Source organism: Sinocyclocheilus rhinocerous, unplaced genomic scaffold (assembly GCF_001515625.1).
Source record: "Sinocyclocheilus rhinocerous isolate Xijiao unplaced genomic scaffold, SAMN03320098_v1.1 scaffold942, whole genome shotgun sequence".
NCBI classification, from domain to species: Eukaryota; Metazoa; Chordata; class Actinopteri; order Cypriniformes; family Cyprinidae; genus Sinocyclocheilus; species Sinocyclocheilus rhinocerous.
Window position 1 is genome coordinate 3,067,781 of NW_015627890.1, and position 13,111 is coordinate 3,080,891.

At 35.9% G+C, this 13,111-nt stretch overlaps 2 protein-coding genes across 2 annotated transcripts in view; one reads left to right on the plus strand and one right to left on the minus strand.

Annotated features, from left to right (window-relative positions):
• The window catches only part of LOC107735642 (calcyphosin-2-like), a 9,887-nt gene extending 2,824 nt beyond the window's left edge, over positions 1-7,063 (minus strand). The window contains exons 1-15 of the mRNA XM_016547266.1: positions 6,946-7,063; positions 6,811-6,854; positions 5,734-5,779; positions 5,537-5,635; positions 4,925-5,143; positions 4,259-4,326; positions 4,075-4,164; positions 2,712-2,786; positions 2,541-2,636; positions 2,360-2,438; positions 2,169-2,284; positions 2,010-2,086; positions 670-821; positions 321-440; positions 102-198 (exon numbers count right to left, since the gene is read on the minus strand). Of these exons, the coding sequence (XP_016402752.1) occupies positions 102-198; positions 321-440; positions 670-821; positions 2,010-2,086; positions 2,169-2,284; positions 2,360-2,438; positions 2,541-2,636; positions 2,712-2,786; positions 4,075-4,164; positions 4,259-4,326; positions 4,925-5,143; positions 5,537-5,635; positions 5,734-5,779; positions 6,811-6,854; positions 6,946-6,993 (1,426 nt within the window). The 5' untranslated portion in view covers positions 6,994-7,063. The remainder of the gene's footprint in view (positions 1-101; positions 199-320; positions 441-669; positions 822-2,009; positions 2,087-2,168; positions 2,285-2,359; positions 2,439-2,540; positions 2,637-2,711; positions 2,787-4,074; positions 4,165-4,258; positions 4,327-4,924; positions 5,144-5,536; positions 5,636-5,733; positions 5,780-6,810; positions 6,855-6,945) is intronic.
• A 2,099-nt stretch (positions 7,064-9,162) lies between these two features.
• Positions 9,163-13,111, plus strand: part of LOC107736196 (GLIPR1-like protein 1) — a 5,558-nt gene continuing 1,609 nt past the window's right edge. The window contains exons 1-4 of the mRNA XM_016547676.1: positions 9,163-9,497; positions 10,802-11,038; positions 11,132-11,247; positions 12,883-12,996. Coding sequence (XP_016403162.1) covers positions 9,324-9,497; positions 10,802-11,038; positions 11,132-11,247; positions 12,883-12,996 — 641 coding nt within the window. The 5' untranslated portion in view covers positions 9,163-9,323. The remainder of the gene's footprint in view (positions 9,498-10,801; positions 11,039-11,131; positions 11,248-12,882; positions 12,997-13,111) is intronic.

The window sequence follows — 13,111 nt, forward strand, 5'->3', positions numbered from 1 at the left end:
GTTTAACACTCAATGTTTGTCATGAAATATTGATGACACTGAATAAACACAACTAAGATACTATTGTCTGTGAGCAAGAGACTAAGTGATCAGTGGCTCACCGAGTGCAGCGTCAAACTCTTGTTTGCCTCTATAGAATTTTTCAATATCACTCAGGAAAATGGAGCCGGTTTTATTTGGGTCAAGCTTTACATAAACCTAAAAAAAGAGAAAGATAAAAATATTCAAAACAGCAGCAAATGGCCAGAATGGAAACTCAGTAAGTCACAGAGCTCAATGGCGTCCTCTGGAGGATGAATGCAGTCCGGCTGGTCTGTTACCTTCAGGAAGATGGCTTTTCTATTCTCGCTCATCTCCCTGGTAACAGCAGGCATCACATCAGGGGGGTGCACCCACCCCTCCACACGCCGACTCACAATCCTCCACACCGCCTCGAAGTCCTGTCACACACGGCACACGCTAATGTAACGACTCAACACGCTCACATAATGTTCTACATCAACATGCCTGGTGCTTTTCTACAGCCTCATCATTTCTGCTGTATGGATGGATGGATAGATATTTTTTTGAAATATCTATTTTTTTTTTTTTATAGTTTTGAAATTAGCTTTTAGATTTTTAAATACATCTTATGAGTTTGATGTTATGGATTATTTTATTTCTCTTTACCTGCGGAGTGAGGCACAGCTGCTCCATCAGAGGCCGTCTGAGCAGCTCTTTTTGCTGAATACTATCAGCCTTTAGATCTAAGTTCTGCAAATCTCTTCTTAGATTGATCAGGGTTCGGACCGCACGTCCCCTCAGCCTATCATGCACTGCACCTGCAAAACATCCACCAATCAGAGCTCTGGATTCTAATTCAAGCATTCTGTGACTGGTTAATTATGAATGTAGCTCTTAAGAGTACACAGTCACTATATGGTGAAGTGTGTGATTTCAGGTGGCGATGTGCATTTTTTAAAGGATTTAACCTGACAGGACATCTTAAAAATGTAATGCTCATGGCGCAAGACCAGATTGATGAATTTGATTTCAAAGTAGCCAGTTTCAATTATGTGTACATTTATTTATTCAGCAAGGGTGCATTAAACTGATCAAAAGTGTCAATAAATATATGTATGTTTTCTATTTAGAAAAGATTCCACAAAAATATGAAAATATGAAAAATGTGAAGCACGACTGTTTTCAACATTGATAGCAATAAGTAATGTTTCTTGAGCAGCAAATCAGCATATTAGAATGATTTCTGAAGGATCATGACACTGAACACTGGAGTAATGATGCTGAAAATTACAGGAATAAATTACTTTTTAACTGTATTTTATATATATATATATATATATATACAGTGGGTACGGAAAGTATTCAGACCCCCTTAAATTTTTCACTCTTTTCTTATATAGACAGGTGTGTGGCTTTCCTAATCAAGTCCAATCAGTATAATCAAACACAGCTGGATTCAAATGAAGGTGTAGAACCATCTCAGGGATGATCAGAAGAAATGGACAGCAGCTGAGTTAAATATATGAGTGTCACAGCTCATCTGAATCTGAAGGGTCTGAATACTTAGGACCATGTTATATTTCAGTTTTTCTTTTTTAATAAATCTGCAAAGATGTCAACAATTCTGTGTTTTTCTGTCAATATGGGGTGCTGTGTGTACATTAATGAGGAAAAAAAATTAACTTAAATGATTTTAGCAAATGGCTGCAATATAACAAAGAGTGAAAAATTTAAGGGGGTCTGAATACTTTCCGTACCCACTGTATATATATATATATATTTTTTTATGTTTTTATGTTTGAACATAAGCGACTTCTTTCAAAAACATCTAAAAATCTTACCAACCTTACCGTTTGGCATATCATGCAATTAATCTGATTAAAAATTTTGACAGCTCCAATTTTAACATTAAAAATGACGTCACCTTATAAACAGGTTTGTGTGGGTGAGAAACATTCTGGATGAATATTTATGCATTTTAATAAGAAATGTTTGTGTGTATTAACCTTGAATTTCCTTTAGAGCGTTTCGATCGTTGATTTCCTCTTCAGAGAGATGATGTAAAGTTTCCCCAGACTGAGTTCTGCGCTAAAAAAACGCTCTTGAGTCCTCTCACTAGCGCACATGTGTGGGTGTGCGTGTGTGTGTGTGTGAGTGGTACATACAGCAGGGCTCCCTTGGCTGTATCATCCACATCAGTAACTCTGAGGGTCAGGCACGGCTGCTGTCTCAGACTTTGGGGGAGGTGTGGGCCGTCTGTACAGAAATGAAGCTCGGCACCCTGGGTGATGTAGGCAGAGTGTTAATGAATTAATATTAGTCCGTGTGTGAGTGACAGATGATGAGTGTGATGAACCTGTGAGATGTCCTGCAGGCAGTACGGCCTCCCTCTGTTCAAATACACACCACGCGCGATAAAGGGCAGTGCGTTCCATCTGAAAGAGTTATGATTAACAACTATATTTTCAGATACCTAAATGTGGAGGGAAACTATGTGTGAGCTGTATTTGTATAAATACGAAGCATTATAGCCTTACCTGTTTTTACCAAAATTTCGGTACTCGTACACGGTCAGTGTTTGGTCACATATGAAAAAGAAGCCGACAAGTTTTCGACACGCTTCACGTCCACACCTATATATCGAACACATGCGAATTACAAAATAAAACACTAAAAATGGCTGAAAGTAAGTAAGTAGCTGTGACTACCTTGATAGAATCCTGGCTTGAAAGCAGAGCTTGTTGGATAAGTTGTTCTCCGTTAAAGACTTCTGAGTTTTTACTCTGCAGACATAAAACGAAAACCTAAATAGCACAAAACACTTTGGTTTTACCAAAGACAAAATAGAAGCATGTGAATGGGTGTTTTTTGTGCAGTGGTAACAAATTTGAACTAAATTTAATTAGAATGGTTCTTTGCCACACTTTGGGTTCAACAAAACCCCTCCTTTTTTCAATTTCTTCCTGTAAATGTAACTTATGGTTTTTTAGATGAATTATTGATATTTAATTAGAGTTTCTAGTAGCATTTTAGATAATTGCAATGAAGTACAAACAGCAGTCTTGCAAAATTTTAGATTGGTGGTTCAAGACAGGATCAGTGAAGATGATGTCGAATGAGTCTGTAATTTTTGTTTGAGGTTCAAAACCACTGCTTTCTGCTTTAAAAAATGTTTTCTTTCTTTCTTTCTTTCTTTTTCATCACAGTAGTTCTAAAACTTTTTTGTCAGCCGGACCCTTTTGACCTAAAATATTTACTCAAAAACCCAAAACAATACTTGAAATAAACAGTTTTAAGTTAATATTTCAATAATTTAACAACACATTTGCATGTTCACTGTTTTCTGATGTCAGTTAATGGTCCCCGAAATACAGGTAAACAAATAAAATATTTAATCTTTTAGCAAATTTTTTATTTTGATTGGTTTTCATTTGAAATTATTTATTTTAAACACATAATTTTATATTTTTTGATTAATTATTAGCTTTTCATCAACTCTTAAACCCCCTGCAGTTCCCTCTCAATCCCCAAAGTTTGGGAAACTTTGATTTAGCAGGTGCTTTTACCTAAAGCAGTAAATCAAAATGTAAACTGACATTATATATATGTTAGTGTGTGTGTGTGTTTGAAATGTATATTTTCCCCTTCAAATATTGTTGGACAACACAATCGCAAGATTCTAACTGAGAACTTTTATGTTTTTATGCTATTATATTTTCTAAAGAAAATGTGAGTGGTACTTGCAAAACTGGCCATCACGATTATTGAGTGCTTGTGGGTAGTTGCAAAGGAGTTGCTATGTGGTTGTGAAGGTGTCCAGAGTGATTTTTTGCATGCATCTATGCGGTTGCCAAAGTTTAAGATTAGTGGTTTGTTCAAATCAGTATGAGCAATAATAACAGTGGTGCTTTCCTTAGCAAAAACATCTATTATGTATAAAAATACAAAAAAAACTAAAAAATGTAAATGGGGACGTAACCACTGTGACCTTCTACAAATCCATAAGTATGAGACAGAAGGGGAGAGTATCTGTATCTGAGTATCTGAGTCATGTATGTGTGTGGGTTTTACTTAGTGTAGTGAAGAGTTCTCCTGTAGCGTGGAGGGACACTCATGGGACTGACAGACACAGCATTCTGTTCCGGATCGCTAATGACAGCCCTGCGTGGGTATCAGAGAAACCTCACGATGTTATTACTCACCACAAACTGTGAACAAAAATGGAACAGAGAGAGAAAAAACCAGAGATACTGACCTTGACAGTTGGTCCACCATAACCTGCTCAATTACTGCTTGCAGTTTCCTGTCCTCGGTAAGCTCCTCCTACTCACAAACACATAAACATGTCATCCAATCATATTAAATGCTCACATAGGACTTCTGGAGCATAAGAAACACCCTCCTTCAGGGGGAGACAACAAACTCTGGTCAAAAACATGTATGTATGATATATGTGTGGGATAAAAATAATATATAAATTGTTTTTGTGTAAGAACATAATAAATGTGTGGAAAAAAATATAAAATGTTATAAATTGCTTTTGTGTGGAAACATAAATGTGCTGTTAAAACATAAATTGCTTTGAGTGGAATAAACTAAACTAAACTAAACTAAAGATGGTTATGAATTACTTTTGTGTAGGTACGTGATAAATGTGTGGACAAAATAAAATATAACTTGTTACAAATTGCTTTTTGTGGAAAAATAAAATAAAATAATAAATTGACTGCATATTCACTAGCATTCAACATGTTTTCCATGACATTCGTTTTGGAGTGACAGGTAGGACTAATTTATAAAGTTTACAAAGTGTTTCAATGATGTAAGGGTGCTGTGTATGATTTATTTATAAAGTGAACATGATCCATCTTGACCATTGTCCTTATTCTAATGCTAAAAACTCTGACTTTGCAGAACTCACCACATCCCTCATCTTGCTGTTTGGTCGGACAGTGTTGGACTGGTTGTAGTTGGGTTGTGCTGTGATTTTACAGGTGAAGTGGGATGAATCCAGGTTGGGTTTGTGACTGGACAGTGGACTTCTCTGTGTCTGGACTCTGTGGCTCAGCTGTAATGATTCTCCTTGATCCACAGCAAACACCTGATTTTTAATTGAGTCCTTCATCTTGGTCGCAAAACACTGGGTGTGAAACGCACAAGATGCTTAATCTAAAAAAGCAGGGTGATTATAGGTAACTAAAACCATACAAAAATGTTGTTACTTGAAATAAAAATAAAAACTGAAATAAAATTCAGAATATTAATAAAAACTGTAACAGTATCTCAATTATATTAAAATAACACTGATATACAACAGATTTAAAGATTTATTATGTGGGGAAAAAACATGTTGGCTTTATGTGAGAAACAGACTGTAAGCTCTGAAGCTTGAAAGCCTCATTCATTGTGATTGTACTGGAGAAAAATAGCAGTACTTCAAAATCATTCTTCTTTGTTCCACAGAAAAAAAAGAGGCCTATATTACGACACAATTGTGATTTTTAGGTGATTTAAGATCATTTTGAATGAGCACCTGCTTTGATTGTGTGGAGGCTGGAGAGCCCCAGCTCACTGCTGTCAGACCTCCTGGGACAATCTTGATAGCAGCATCCTTTGGAATTATGGGGAAATGCTGTTCAAAATGACATGTACATTAACATTAAATCCACTTGGACTCTATTTGCTTAATCAAGTTAATAAACTACACAGCATCATGTCTTGTTATCCCACCTCCTCCTCCGTGTCTTGCAGGGTCTCTAACTTTAGCGCTGGAACTCTGTGAGATATTTAATTATTAAATAAATTGCATAAATAATTAATGAACAACTCAATTATTATACAGCTCTGGAAAAAAATTGAGACCACTCCAAATTTTTCTTAAATCGGCATCTCTACATGAGTCCAATTTTCAGCTTTGCCCAACACATGGTCGTCTAATGGTTAGACAGAGACCTGGAGAGGCCTACAAGCCACAGTGTCTCGCACCCACTGTGAAATTTGGTGGAGGATCGGTGATGATCTGGGGGTGCTTCAGCAAGGCTGGAATCGGGCACATTCGTCTTTATGAAGGGCACATGAATCAAGCCACGTTCAAGGTCACCCCAGAAGAAAACTTGCTTCCTTCTGCTCTGACAATGTTCCCCAACTCTGAGAATTGTTTTTTCCAGCAGGTCAATGCTCCACGCAACACAGCCAGGTCAGTCAAGGTGTGGATGGAGGAGCACCTGATCAGGACCCTGCCATGGCCAGCCCAATCTCCAGACCTGAACCCCACTGAAAACCTCTGGAATGTGATCAAGAGGAAGATGGATGGTCACAAGCCATCAAACAAAGCCGAGCTGCTTGAATTTTTGCACCAGGAGTGTCACAAAGTCACCCAACAGCAATGTGAAAGACTGGTGGAGGGCATGCCAAGAGCATGGAAGCTGTGATTGAAAATCAGGGTTATTCCACCAAATACTGATTTCTGAACTGTTCCCAAGTTAAAACATTAGTATTGTGTTGATTACAAATGAATGTGAACTTGTTTTCTTTGCATTATTTGAGGTCTGAAGACACTGCATCTTTTTTGTTAATTTGACCAGTGGTCATTTTTTGCAAATAAATGCTCTAAATGGCAATATGTTTGTTTGGAATTTGGGAGAAATGTTGTCAGTAGTTTATAGAATAAAACAAAAATGTTCATTTTACTCAAAAACATACCTATAAATAGTAAAACCAGAGAAACTGATCATTTTGCAGTGGGCTCTTACTTTTTTTTCCAGAGCTGTATGTGTTTGTAAGCTTTTCTTATTTCTCTAAACTTACTCTGCTGGCCTTGGCCCGCGGTCTGCTCCAGTTATCGTGGGTTTCTGATATAAATATACATATAAATGGACAGAATAATTAATACACGTAACACCTGTTCATTTTAAAAAGCCATTACAGGCATTACGCACTTACCTGTTGCACACTTTTCTGTAAAGGTGAAGATTTCACGTTTGCTTTCATTATTAGTGGTGCCGTCCACTATTAACGTGAACAGTTGGGCAAATTAACAGGTTTTAAGACGAGTTTCACTTCCGCGCTCCCGTTGCTGTGGTGATTTTAAACCCAACACACGTGACTGTGCTCATGAAAGGATTGTGGGAAACGTAGTCTGAAATGTCTACCACAATACCAACCAAATTAAATGGAAAATAAATACATTTTAAAATGCATTTATGAAGACTATGATCATGAATGAGACTTGCGTAAAAATAATTAGTATATAAAGGTAAAACACAGTCAAATATATAGTAAAATAAAATATGCTACTAAGGACCAAATTTTGAAATGTAATTACGCGAAGGTAGACAAATTTATAAATTTTAAGTACATGAAAAGGTAAAAAAAGATATTTTAAATCTAAATATAATCAATAATATTGTAAAAGTTGCAAAAGTACTGAATGTAAAAAAGCAACCAAAATTGTAGCAAAATAATCCATTCTCATGTGTAAATGTTTACAATTAAGAGAAAAATACATTAAAAATACGTATTTGTAAACTAAAATGAAAAAATGTAAAATGCTGCAACAAAACCATTTTGTAAATGTTTATTTATATACAATTTAAAGCAAAATAAATACAAATAAATAAATTTTTTGTAAACAAAAATTGTTGCAAAATTATTGTAGGTGAAAAAAAAGTTATTTAAACATTATTTAAAATGCTGCTGCAAAGTAATCCATTCACATGTGTAAATGTACTTCTACAAATGTACAAGAAAAGAAAAGAAACCTTTAACCGACCATAAAAAGAGAAAAAAGAAAGACTTTTTGCTCACATAACTTGCAAAGACAAAGTACTAATAAAACAATCTTGAATGAAAGAAGACCATATTCAAATAAAACAATTAAATAATTTTATTATTAAATAAATCTATGATTAAAGGCAATATTCCACGAGAACAACCATTATCGTTCTAAATGTTTAATATCATTTAAATAATTTGTTTTTAAAATCTTAAATACACGTTCGGATAAATCTAAAATAAATTAACTTATAACTGATATTTAGCTGACATCTAAAAAAAATCATTCTAAAAATGTATTTTGAAAATAGACATTCTAAATATGAACGGGCTAAATATGGCCATTTTTGTCGCACGCTTTAATTTACATTTGGACAAGTGTGTGCGCGCGCGTGAACTTGTGCGTGAGGGATGAAGACGAAGAGTGCCGCGCATCTTATTTTTTCGTGACATGGTGGGCGGTTCAGTTTTAGTCCTTCAAAAAGCCCCCTGTACGAAGAAAGATTGCAAAAGTACTGAATGTAAAAAAGCAACCAAAATTGTAGCAAAATAATCCATTCTCATGTGTAAATGTTTACAATTAAGAGAAAATACATTAAAAATACGTATTTGTAAACTAAAATGAAAAAATGTCAAATGCTGCAACAAAACCATTTTGTAAATGTTTATTTATATACAATTTAAAGCAAAATAAATAAAAATAAATACATTTTTGTAAACAAAAATTGTTGCAAAATTATTGTAGGTGAAAAAAAAGTTATTTAAACATTATTTAAAATGCTGCTGCAAAGTAATCCATTCACATGTGTAAATGTACTTCTACAAATGTACAAGAAAAGAAAAGAAACCTTTAACCGACCATAAAAAGAGAAAAAAGAAAGACTTTTTGCTCACATAACTTGCAAAGACAAAGTACTAATAAATCAATCTTGAATGAAAGAAGACCATATTCAAATAAAACAATTAAATAATTTTATTATTAAATAAATCTATGATTAAAGGCAATATTCCACGAGAACAACCATTATCGTTCTAAATGTTTAATATCATTTAAATAATTTGTTTTTAAAATCTTAAATACACGTTCGGATAAATCTAAAATAAATTAACTTATAACTGATATTTAGCTGCCATCTAAAAAAAATCATTCTAAAAATGTATTTTGAAAATAGACATTCTAAATATGAACGGGCTAAATATGGCCATTTTTGTCGCACGCTTTAATTTACATTTGGACAAGTGTGTGCGCGCGCGTGAACTTGTGCGTGAGGGATGAAGACGAAGAGTGCCGCGCATCTTATTTTTTCGTGACATGGTGGGCGGTTCAGTTTTAGTCCTTCAAAAAGCCCCCTGTACGAAGAAAGACAGACAGACAGACACAGAAAGAGAGCGACAGACAGAGAGAGAGGGAGAGAGAGAGAGAGAGAGTGGGCAAATCCACGGCACCATGACGCACAGGTCAGCGAGTCTCCTGCAGTGATGCTCCATTGACTCATTTATCCAGAGCGAAGCAGCGCGGCTCAGGACAGTCTCCTGCCATCAGTGCCATGGACTCTCTCGGCGGTCTTCTCTTACGGATATCGGTGCTTCTGTACGGCTCCTGCGGCGTTCTGTCTCTCTTACCGGAAATAACGGAACCCGAGTTCATCCGCAGGTGTGTGCTGGCGCATAACGCGCAGCGCTCGCGCACCGCTCCACCTGCGGCCAGCGCGCGCTCAATGGTAAGACACGTGTTCAGGACGCAGTATTTGGTGTTTCGTTTTAGATTATTCATTCCTGATAGTATTTATGTGTTCATAATCATTCGCGCAGATAGCATGTTGTTTACTCAATTTTACTCACGTTCATCTTCATTTGTGTGTGTTTATGTGTTTGTCTGTGAACCCCTTTGTCTCACTGTTTCACATTATAAATGCTCGTGGTAATATTTCGCTTTACAGCATGTCATTTTGTTTTTGTCTCAGAGTTTCAGTCTAAAAAAAATATGCACAACCATCATTCTGGTTGCTATGGCAATAAAGAGATGTTTTGTGTGAGTGGAAAGGAAAGGCTCCCTATTGTGTGTGTAATTGATCTTGACTGTATTTTGGAAGTAGAAGAATGAAAAGAAAACAAAGGGGCTTGTTGATTGGGATGGCGCCTGAAGAGGGTTCTGGAAGGATATTCTCAGATATCTCTCAACAATGATCATATGAAATGTGCACTCTAAAAAATGCTGGGTTAAATACAACCCAGTGCTGGGTAAAATAGGGACAAACCCAGCAATTGGGCTGTTTTGACCCAGCGGCTGGGTTAGATGTTTAACCCAATCTTCTGGGTAGTAACCCAACCGCTGGGTCAAAACAACCCAATTGCTGGGTTTGTCCCTATTTAACCCAGCATTTTTTAGAGTGTGTTATTTGTTTGATCTAATAACCTGTTTTTTAATGTTGTAAATATAAGTTATTGTAGTTGAATTAGTTCGAATAAGTATTTTAGCATGGAACAAACCAAGGTGCACAAGTAAAATGTTTTGGGATTGAATATTCTGGGACAAATTGAATTCTAACGGCCCGTTCAGACCAAGAACGATAACTAGTTATGAATCACTTACCTATTCCCAAAGAATTTGAATTATTCATACTTTATTTATTAATCGGTCTAATTATTTGGGAATAGGTAAGTGATTCATAACTACTGTATAATGAAAACGACAAAAAAGGAACGATATCTTTGGAATCACTTACAGAACGATTTTATTTTTCCAGGTGATGAACGATTAAAATAAATTGACAGCCAATCAAAATCAATCCTGCTTTAAAGAGCTGGAGCATGTCGAGACAACAAAACTGCAGCACGCGTTTATAACAAACAAAACAATATTTTTACGTTGGTGTGGACAGTAATATAGTTATGGTTTTTGGTGAGAATGGGGCTTAAATGTAAGTTTTAGAGGCACTTGTTGTCCTGTCAGTCATATCTTAAGTCATATCATATCTATGTAATTCAAATTGATTTGGATTATTGTTTGTGTGTTTGTCCACAGTCCTGGGACAATGAATTGGCCAAGGGTGCCAGAAACCGAGCAAGACACTGCAAGGCCTCTCATCACCCTGGGCTGGCACATTTCGGGCACCCGCTGTTCGGGTGGATGGGCGAGAACATCTGGCTGGGGGCTCCGTTTTCAGCCTTCTCACTGGAGAACGCCATACACGGATGGAGCAAAGGAGCTTACTCACTCAAAAATAACAACTGCTCACGCATGTGTGGCCACTACGCACAGGTATGTTCAGCTGTGAATATTGTTCAGGAATGAAAATCAAAGTAAGGTTTGTTTATCAACCTTATGTATTTGTGCATTTATTGTATGTTTCAGTTAATGTGGTCTACAAGCTTCAAGATGGGCTGTGCTGTAAATGTGTGCACTAGAGGAATCGAAAACTTCTCCACTCACCCAGAATCCACTATTTTTGTGTGCAACTATGGCGATACGTAAGTTAGACTTTAATATTTGCAAAGATGCAGCCAAATGTTCAAAACTAGGGGGTTCAAGATATGAAAATAATTATACACTTTTGTGTGTGTGTGTGTTTTGATTATTAGTTCAATTAAAAACTGTCCATATTCACTATACAGAGGAGCTACTGTATGTCTACCTGATCTTACTCTTAGAATGACTCATTTGCGTAATATAATGATATAATGTACACCAAAAAATTGTGTAGAAACAATTTTCACTTAGAAATAGTTCGTAAATTTCACAATTAATTACAATGAAACAGCAAGTAACACACTGAATTATATGTGAAATTTGAAGTAGAAAGACTGAAATTGCATTGTCTTGTAATCTGTATCTATTTTCAAAAAAATAATTTTTACAGTGTAGTCAGTTTTGTGAAGTCATATTAAGCAATATATTTGGCTTGAATAAAACCAGTTAATTTAGACGTAACAAAATTCACAGTATATTTAGTAGGTTTGACAGTACATCACTAAAATGCCAAGTCAATTTTATTTGTAAAGCGCTTTTCACAGTATATATTGTTTCAAAGTAGCTTTTTAGACAGTCATGATGATAATATTTAAAATATCTTAATATCTTCATGCCAATCTAATCTTTTTAGACTTTATTTATCATTTCCATATTTATATCCACTTTGCATACATTTCCCAGTATGACGTTTTTCAAACCTACATGTTGCTCAGATATGCTGTGATGTCTCTCTTTACAGAATATGACTGGTTCCCTGGGTGGGACTATGGCCCGCCCTCTTCAGCCTACAGTATTTCCTATTGGCTGACTAATCTTGGACTGTGTCTACTAGGAGTTTGCTGGCTACTCCACTTTTATGAAACACATTAATGTCATCATGTGAACCTGTTACCTAATGTCTCAAACTTGAACCTTAAAATTTGCATCTCTCCATAATTTCATTATGGTTGGATATTAAATTAGCAATCATTGAAATAATAAGAATAAATCTGTCTATAAATATATATATATATATATAGTTTCCTTTCTGCTGTGTGTAAATCATTTATTTTAGTTCCATATACACAGTAGGCCTGTAAATGCATTTAGAAAACTGCAATTTTCATTTTACTTGTAAGAATGGCCATCATAAAAGTGCTAGCTGAATAAACCTGGGTTGATATTTTATACTCTTTATTGCTTGTCTTCTGTGTGATTTTCTAGCCTTCAGACTCAATCTCATTTTGAAAGTGTGTTACAACCTCTTAGGATTATGAAACGTGAATATGAGTGTGTGTGTGTGATAGTGAAGATACACATCAGTACAGTGCCTGAGAATTCAGCTGTTGTGTGTTTCACACACATATAAGCAACGTAGTCACGAGGGTTACGAGTCCGACTCTCTAACCATTAGGCCACGACTTCCCTCTATTATATTTACCACTATTCTGAATATTATAGGAATACATCCACCTTACATCTATGGTGGTTATGACCCGGATTCTCTGTAAAATGGGAAATTCTTAAATTTTGTATAGTTTTTGCTTGATTTATAGTTGCAATGATATAGTAAAGTTCAGCACAGGTCAAAATATCACTATGTCTGCCTCTTGTGGCGATGGTTAGTAATGTTATTGTAACATGCTCCTTTACAGGGGACACGTTCATGGTGTTACTCCATATATAGCAGGTGTGGCCTGCAGCGGTTGTGGGTCAGAGATCTGCCGAGACAACGTCTGTAGTAAGAGCTTTCACAATAAAACATCACAGTAACACAATTAAACATTACCATCCACACCATCTGAAATCAGATCCTCATGAAGACATGTGATAATGACAGCATTCTAAATCAGATCCTCCTCTTTTTAGTGTGTGTGTTTATAT